At 50.3% G+C, this 8,935-nt stretch overlaps 1 protein-coding gene across 1 annotated transcript; it reads right to left on the bottom strand.

The window, feature by feature from the left end:
• Positions 1 to 1,699: 1,699 nt before the first annotated feature.
• Positions 1,700 to 5,811, bottom strand: Hoxb3 (homeobox B3). The gene is made up of 2 exons (XM_071603935.1): positions 4,867 to 5,811; positions 1,700 to 4,041 (listed from the first exon to the last, which is right to left on the bottom strand). The coding sequence occupies exons 1-2, from the start codon at positions 5,312 to 5,314 to the stop codon at positions 3,197 to 3,199; spliced, it is 1,293 nt and encodes a 430-aa protein (XP_071460036.1). The 5' UTR covers positions 5,315 to 5,811; the 3' UTR covers positions 1,700 to 3,196.
• Positions 5,812 to 8,935: the final 3,124 nt, after the last annotated feature.

Here is an 8,935-nt window from a genome sequence, read left to right as displayed (position 1 = left end):
CTGTCCCTGAGCAGGAAATACAACTCTCTAACCCTCGATGACAGATTTTATGGCCAGATTAGTGAACAACGGAAAACTTGGGTGTTAAAAGGGGCCAAGAGAGCCCTCCTTCTGGGAGACATCCCTCCCCCACTCCCCTGCATGCTGAATGGTAAAGCAAAGATATTTTACCCATGTCTTTGACTGTTTTAGCTGAGCCACCGGAATCTTGAAAACAGAAGGATAGGGGACACTAAGCCAGGTCCTTCTTATTTACCATCCCAGCTTCAAACCAAAGCTCTGCTTTTTCATACTCTAGTTAAATTCTCTCTCTTGGCCTGCTTTTCTCTCTGGCTAGCAAAATAAGCAATCCACCCCACCCCCAGAGGCAAACATGGCGTTTCATCTAGTTACATCATTCAGAACATGTTATTCAGAGAAGAGGAAGACAGAGAGAAAGAAAGACCCTTGAGCGTTATTTGATCCCAATCAAACTTTGCACGCTCTTCTGCCTTTAAATTATAGCCTGACCCAATGCTAAATTGCTTGCTGCCTGGATGAGCCGTCCAGTTAAAATCCTACTTGGGGGGGGGGGGGATGTGGAATTCAGGTTGCTTTTTTATTGTTATTTATTGTTGCATAAAGACTGTAATTACTAACCTTGGACTGCCAGGATGCAACATAAAAATGAAAATCAGCCCTGCTTTAAGGCTGAGGGCCTGGAATGATTCTCACCCCCACAACCACCACTACCACCAAATATATGCTCCTAATTAAGCAATGCGGGCGCATCGCTTACAATTAGAATTATGCAACTCTTCAGCAAGCAAGCATCGCTTCTCTTTCAACGAATTAGCTCCATATTTCAGCCACCCTGTCTCCTCGCTCTTATCGGCTCCAGCGACGCGGCGGTGACATTTCATCTTTGACAGACCCTCTCTATCCTCGCTCCAGTGTGATAAAACTTTTATGGAACCCCGACTAAGAAATGAAGTTTTCCCAAGGATCCTGGAAACAGCCGCACATTAGCCTGGGGACCATTTTATTTACGCTTGGATCCAACAGCTTCTTCCACCTTCTTTTCCTCTTTCCCTGGCAAGAGGATTTGTCCCCTCTCCCTCTGCCCCAAGTTTTATTTAGTGATTTAATTTCACTTTAGTTTTAAGGTTTGACCTGAGAAGTCTAGGCCTCAGGTTTTTTTTTTTTTTTTTTTTTTTTAGATTAATCATTTTCCTTTGTTTTCATTTTAGACCCAATGGTTGTTGGGCTTCGGGTCACGTGATGACTTCTTTGTAGCTCCGGAAGACGACTGTGAAGTTTAGGTTCTGTGGAAGAAGCAGTAATCGGCCAGATTTTTTTTTTCCTGGGGGTGGGGGGAGGGATTGAAGAGAGATTGCGGCCAAAGGGGGGAGCAGACAAAAGGTCAATGGATGAGAAAAACTGAGAGGCAAAGAGGTTAAACAAAAAGACCCACAGAGAGCACCCAAGAGCCCCCTTTCTTCCACAACTTGTTACTTAACCTTAGCTAAAGAAGTTGACAGAATGTGTTCCGGGTTCTTATGAGTGAGAAAAACTATATTTAAACCTGAAAAATTTCAAGGGGGAGATAGGATCCTGAGCAGTGGACTAGGAAAGGATCTTCAATGTCCTTCTTCCCATGGGGGAAATTTGGCAGTCAGAAGCCTTGCTCTGCTATCTAAATTGGACCACCAGGACAAGATAAAATTGATAACAGAAAGTTTATTCAAGAATTGTTTGACAGACAACTCTTTTAAGGAAAAAAAGTAACTACAGAAGAACAAAGAAAGTTCCAAGAGGGAATTAACTCTAACTCTACAAATTCAAGACTATACAGTGACGATTAGGAGCTGAGTTCATGCCTTTTAGAACTAATTACAATTGCTCATAAGTACGAGTTTAACATAAATCTACAGCTCTTTCCTAGAGTACGATAAAAACTAAAATAGCTGGTTTTACATGACAGAAAACACAATGTCCCTTATAACAAGTAAATACTAAAAAAGTACAATTTTTCCTTTTTTCCTCATATAAATACAGAAGGTAGGGGGGGATAAATAATACAAAAAGAAAATATTTTAACAGGCTATAACCAATAAATATATATGAAAATGTTCACTAGAACACACACTTTTTTGAGCGATGCTGGACTTCTGCAGGCCTAGGCATCTCTCACAGTTGTTTTTATATCCATTAAAATGTAAACTCTAAGTGCAACAAAAGTGTCCTGTCAGGAGGTTGAGCAAAGCACACAGGCCAAGCTGCAGCCCCTGCCTGGGACAGACAGTTTGTTCAAATATACCCTGTTTTCACGTTAAGTAAGAGAGCAACAGAAGAAAAGTAAAGTGGAGAACCTTATGTGGCCGATTGTTTTCTGTGGAGAGAGGGGGATGGACCTGGAGCTGAGAGGAGAGGCTGTGGAACAGGCAAATGTTCAGTCCTTGCCTGCCTTAGCCTCCTAACTTTTCCTAAAAAGAAAAAATATATATATTTATACTATAGGCAGCTCTGACTTTCAGGATCTCTCACCATCCCTGAGCCCTCTAAAAATTGTAACTGATGGAGAAGGGGTATAGATACGAAAGTCCTAGAGCAGAAAATCATGGGGCTAGAAACGGAGGGCATACCCCAAGAAACCTCAAATAGATGGAAGGAAATTTGAGGTTTCAGGGAAGTGGGAGGAGAACGTGCTTTCTGTCCTTGGGCTTAAATGTGTCTTATTATTTTCTTAAGGAGAAAGAGAGGGGGGAAATCAAGATCTGGGGGAATTATCCACAGAGGTGGAAGGTAAGTGGGTTGGTTGGTCATGGCCTAGCCATCTTGTCTGCTTGTTTTTGTTTTTTAACTTTTTAAAAATGTGCTTCTCTGCCTTGTTTTCCTATCTCAACTTCTTCTACCACACTCCCTCTCCAGCATGGAATTCCAACTTGGTAGTGCTGGAGCCTGGGGTTGAAGGGGTCATCTCCAATCTGCCGTGGATTCCTTTCCTTTCCGATGGGTTGGCAGGCAGATGGAACAAGGAATGAAGGACTTTAAAACAACCCCTCAAGCCAGGGAGCAGGGAAGGAGCTCCAAGTCCCTTGTCCTGGGAGCCTAGCAACTACTTCCCTAACCCCTCTTTCAGACCTCCAGGCCGCCCCTCTGAGCTCCACAGCCCCCCTCTTGCCCTTGACCTCGCCCCTCCGCCCTTCCTCTCCCATCACAGGTGTGTTAATTTGGGAGCTTCTTGGATTCTACCCTGAGGAGGAGGCGCGTGGTGAGAGGAGAGGTCTGTGTAGGTGGGATGGGGGTCGCATGGTCCATGATGCTGGTTGGGGGCCATAGGGGGCGCCCCGTTATAGTCCAGGTTCCCAGAGGGATGGTGGGAAAGGTGGTTGAGGCCATAGAGGGAGGGGCCGGCAGGGGGCGGCAGCGGATCCGCGTAGCCGCCCCCGCCCACATACACTGGGCTGCCCTGCATGGTGGGCGTCCCGTAGGCGCCCCCGTTGGCTTGGAGAACGTGGGACTCGTAATCGGGCGCCGGGGTCGGGGGATACTTCTGCGGGGCGCCACAGCCCTTGAGAGGGGGCTGGTAGTTGGAGGGCAGCGTGTAGGCATTCTGGTGGGCTTTGCCGAAGGCGGGCGGGGACGGGCTCTCATAGCTGGGGGTCATGGAGTGTAAGGCGTTCATGAAGCCAGCGGTGGACTGCATGGGCTGCGGGGGGCTGCCGGCTGGAGACGGGCCCCCAGACGACGAGGCCAGGCCCTTGGCCTTTTGGTCCTTCTTGTACTTCATGCGCCGGTTCTGGAACCAGATCTTGATCTGTCGCTCGCTGAGGTTCAGCAGATTGGCCATCTCCACGCGGCGCGGCCGGCACAGGTAGCGGTTGAAGTGGAACTCCTTTTCCAGCTCCACCAGCTGCGCGCTGGTGTACGCGGTCCGCGCCCGCTTGGACGCCGCCGACCCCGGGGGGCTCTTGTCCCCTCCCCCGCCGCCGCCGCCGCCCCCACTGCCTCCACTACTGCCGCCGCCGCCGCCACCGCCGCCGCCACCACAGCCTTCTGCTGGATCCGAGGAGGAGGGGTGGGAAGGGGAGAAAATGAAATAAAAGATAATTACTGAACACGCCGAAATTGAATGCATCGTTTCTTAATAAATCTAGGCCTGGACTCAGAGCCCCCGCCGCCCTCCCCTTCGCGTCCCCGCCTCCTCCTGCCCCCCCCACACACACCGCCCGTCGCATTAGCGGACACTCTATAATAGTGGCATTTATTAAGAGACCTGTTCTCCTCTCACTGCCCCAGCTTATGAAAATTTGATCATGTCACGCAGACAGAGCTGCATGGCCATTTATTTAGGACTGGATTTTTGTGTGCGGGCTTTCTCCCCCTTATTCCCAATTCCTGGTCTGGGGAACACATCCCCTCCCTCTGTCTTTTGGACAGGATGGGTGACTGGGGAGAACCTGTAGGGAAACTGGACGGGCACTCATGGGCAGACCCCCGAAGTATGGTGTGAAGAGACAGCGGTGCCTGGAGGCCGGGAATCTGGGCCGCCAGAGCGATTGTGATTAATACCCACAGTAATCATACTTAATAATAATCATTGACGACTCCTGGCAGTGCCTCTTGGCTTTGCGGCCTAGGGAAGAGTTCTGAGGCCAAGCGCCCCACCTCCCAGAGCTCTCAGAGCCCGGTGAAGGTTAGCTGAAGGGACAGGATGTTGGCAGGGTCAGGGGTCATCAGGTGGGGGATACCAAAAATGCACGGCCTGCGACCTAATATTGTTCCCAGGCCGTCTCGTGGGCGCCTAGGGGCTGGGTGCTAGAATAACAGTGACATTCCTGGACCTGACAAAAGCTGATGACGAGGAAGGTAGAGAGCTGGTACCTGTGCCGGGGGAGCTGTTTTTCAGCTTGGACGTTTGCCTTGACTCTTTCATCCAGGGGAATATCTGTTTGGTGAGGGTGGAGTTGGAGCCGGGACCGCACTTGGGGGGGCCGCTTTTGCTGGGCCCGCCCCCATTATTGCTGTTGCTAGTGGTACTGGTAGGTGCGGCGCTGGGTGGGGGTGAGCCCGGAGGGGCGGGCAGGGGCTCAGGGGCCAGGCCGGGCCTCATGCAGCTGCCGTTGAGCTCCTTGCTCTTGGCATGTGGGGCGGCGTTGCCCAGGGACTGAAGAGAACACGCTGAGCGCTGGTAGTCACCCTCCAGGTGCGTGGCGGCCTGAAAGGGGGGTTGGGGGGGCCCGTCGTAGCCGAAGCCATTGCTGCCAGAGTACGAGGAGTAGCCTCCGAAGAGCGCAGCCGCGGCGTTGTCGTAGTAGGTGGCTTTCTGCATCGCTGGGCGAGGCCCGGGCAGTGGATGGCAACTTGCAAGGGCCTGATACCCTCACGACCGGACATTGGCACCCCCGGGGGTCTCGTGACGCGCCGGACCCCCCCTCCCCTTTCTGCCCCCCTCCTCCCGGGACTGTTGCAAGCGGCTGACCTGCGGGGGGGAGAGAAGAGACACAAGGGGGAGAAGAGGACTGGGGCTCGAATCCATCTTAGGAACTGAAAAGGGAACTGACATCAATAGGGTTTTTTTTTTCTTCTCCCCTTCTCAACATCTCCAAAGCAGATGCTGAGGCATGTCTCTGACCTGAAATAGGTTTTTCCGTATATCAGCACTTTAAATTTAAAAAATAAATTCCACTATTTTTCATTTCCACTTAAAAAATCAAGATTATACTCCTTTAGGGAGTGCCAAGAAGTAGAATCCTACTGCTACATGGGCTCTTGCTTCTCTCCTGCCTGTGCACTAGCCCCTGACCTCTCCTCCTCTCTCTCTCTCTCTCTCTCTCTCTCTCTCACTCTCTCTCTCTCCCTTCCTCCCTCCCCCCCAGCCTCCCCCAACTCTGAGATAGAGTGGCTCTAGAAATGGGGCATTAGCAGACTCCAAAAAGCTCATGAATGCCTTCCTTGGAGCTGAGAGGCCTCTCTGCCTTCTGCCTTACCTCCATCTATATCCTTTCACTTAGGCAAAGTCTAGTCCAGAGGAAACCAAGGGATCTCCGACAAAGACCAGAGTAAGAAGCAAGTTGAGCAGGGAACCCTCTGTGAGATACCATATTCTTCCCACCCTGCCCTTCACAAAGAGGACAACAGCCTGACCTAGAAAATCCTTGAAGATTTTAATCCCAAGAGCCAGCATAACTGAGTTCTTGCCATCCATGATCCTGTTGCAGGTACCACCACCTCCAGTTTTTGTCATTGCTCAATCAGGCCTAGGACCAGTGGCCAGCGGCCCCTGCGGAGCCTCCAAATGGAACAGGATTGTTTCAGTTTCCCAGACAGGGCCCTTTGGAGCTGTGACCATTTGGCCCAGGTCTCTCTCCCCACCCCTCTTTTTAAATCATCAGACAATTTTCCCCACCTTTTTCTTGAAAGTCTGTTTTCTTTGATTTCTCCAAAAGAAAATAAGGGGAAAAAAACTAAATTGTGCAACTGCCGGACTTTGCTACTTAGCTGGAAAACATGCTTTCTAAAAGAGAAAAATGTTTTGGAGAAAAAAAATACAAAGAGCAATTTGAACAATATTATTCTCTGGGTTGGAAACAGAGGGTACTCCTGTTACTGGGGTTCTTTGAAGCAAAAATAAAAATACAATCACTATTTAAATACAGCCTTTTAAAAATGTTCCAGGAAACTAAAGCCTAAAAGTGTGATAGGATTTTGTGTATTTGTTCTAAAGCTTCGGGCTTCTTTTTTCCCCCTTTCTGTCCAAATCCCTCACCACCACTTTTTATAAAACCTCCAGACTGATTCTCTCTTCTGTCACGTGTGTTTTGAAAACTTAAATCTCATTCAGCCTAGCTGATCAACTCCAAAGAAAACTAAAATTAGGAAAGTAAAATGAAAGGAGTGAAGGTGAAGGAAGTCCCTCCCACACATAAATCCCATTCTTAACGGTACAGATTTATACTCAAAAGAAAGCCGGTGTAGTCGTGAGTTCCGATTGGTTTCTGGGAAGAATCTGTTTCTGGAAATGCACATGGGTCTGCAAAGCAGCAGGTCCTTCCAAGGAGAACTGGAGTTCAATTGACCAGGCTGACCCAATCCCTTTATTATTATTACCATTATCCTCTGATGATTTAACCAAAATTAGCTTCGGAGCAGCCCTGGCTGAAGGGGGAATTAATTAACAGGCGTCAGTTGAGTTTGTTATTAATAGATAGAGAAGAGAATGAAATAAAAACGTTGGCGGGGGTTAGCTGGGTGGGCCCTGGCTTTATTTAGTCTAAATGATTGTTACAGCAATAATGATGATGATGATGATGATAATAATAATAAACAATAATTTGACTAGACGCCTGAGGCCGAAATTTCTGTTGCTCCCCCTGCAATAAACCCCAAACCATCGCAGGACGGAGGCCAGGCGAGTGTGGGAAGCGAAGGAGCCAGAGACGTAATAGGAAAGAATGGAGACTCCGCCGGCGGTGATACAAGGCCGGGAAGGTTTGTGCACCGGGATAGCCCCCGGCTGTCTCCGCCGCTGCTGCCACAACGGCTGGCGATGAGCTACACGCCGCCTACGCTGGCCCAAGGAAGCGAAGAGAAAGCGATCGGGACACGAAAACGGTTAGCAGCCGACAGGTTCCAAGCACACCGGGCCGGCTCGGCCGAGCCCTGCAGCGGCAAGTTTGGGCGCTGGAGGTAACCGAATTAAAAGGCGCCTTAGCAACTCTGCACCGGGACTTTGCCCAGCTGGGCTCCCAGCTGGAGGGCGCCGAGGCCTGGCTGACGGGACTGTGGGAAGAGGGAAGGTGCTGCGGGGATCTGAGATCTGGGATCCAGGAGAAGAGGGGGTGGGGAACAGCTCTACCCAGCCAAACACGTCTATTTCCCTTGCCTCCATGTTGGAAAAATTCAGGCTCCATATGGCTCCACGGAGGGGTGGGAGGGAGACGGTGGCTCCAGGCTTTCCCCCAGGGTCTCGCTGGAGAAGGGAGGTGAGCCCCACCAAAAAAAAAAAAAAAAAAAAAAAAAAATCATCTTGCCAGGCGTACCCCAGGGAGAGCCAAGAAGGGTAACAATAGCTTGGTGAAGCCCCAGGAGAAACGACAGGCCACCTTTCAGGATTTAAAAAATAATAATAATGGAAGTAAAGAAAATAAAATAAGAAAAGGCGAGAGAGAAAGGTTAGGCTCTTCTTAGCAACCGGGGGAAATTTCAGCCCTGGATCTGGCTGCTGGAAGAAAAGAGAGCAGAAAAAGAGAGAAGCAGGAAAGAAGAGGGAGAGGGAGAGAGAGAGAGAGAGGGAGGGAGGGAGAGAGAGAGGGGGAGAGAGGGAGAGAGAGAGAGAGAGTCAGTCGCTGCGTGGAAGGAAGCTTAAAGCTTGTGAACTCTTCTTGAACCGAGATTGGAGTCATATGGGCCATAAATCATTGAGACATACTCTCCGCCATTCACAAACTGATAGCCTATTTCAGTCCAGCTTACCTTAGCCACCGACGAGGGGAGAACAGGCAGACATAATATATATTCACATCGAGCCCCAGCGCGAGCGGCAGGCGAGAAATCTCCCCTCCTTGAAGGCAAAGGAAAAAAAGACCACTGTTTAAAGCTGCGTCGCCCCCCCTCCCCAAAGCCACCCGGCTGGGGAGCCCGAGGGGCAGACCGGCCAGAGGAGCCGCGCGGCGTCCGCTTCAATTCACTCGGCTTAGGAGCGGGGGTGCGCAGGAGGGAGGGGGTGGGGGAGCGGGGGAAAAAAATAGAAGACCGAAAGGTGCCGGGGCGGCTCGCCTCGCGGAGAATCCAGCTCCAGGCTCCGGCACGGCCAAGCCGCCACAGTGTGGTTGCCCTATAAGACTGGTACGCCCTACTCTCGGTAACAATGGCCTCTGCTTTTGCACAGGGAAAAAAAACCACACAGACACACACACACTCTCTCACTCACACACAAGCTCACACACACCCC

The sequence above is a fragment of the Marmota flaviventris genome, chromosome 17 (assembly GCF_047511675.1).
Source record: "Marmota flaviventris isolate mMarFla1 chromosome 17, mMarFla1.hap1, whole genome shotgun sequence".
Lineage (NCBI taxonomy): Eukaryota > Metazoa > Chordata > Mammalia > Rodentia > Sciuridae > Marmota > Marmota flaviventris.
This window is presented reverse-complemented; position numbering and strand designations above follow the sequence as displayed.

What these genes read in the sequence shown, in the direction of transcription:
- Hoxb3 (XM_071603935.1), bottom strand. Translation starts at nt 5,314, where the DNA reads ATGCAGAAAGCCACCTACTACGACAACGCCGCGGCTGCGCTCTTCGGA. An exon ending in AAACAGCTCCCCCGGCACAG is followed by an intron (nt 4,042 to 4,866) that starts GTACCAGCTCTC and finishes CCTCGGATCCAG; the next exon opens with CAGAAGGCTGTGGTGGCGGC.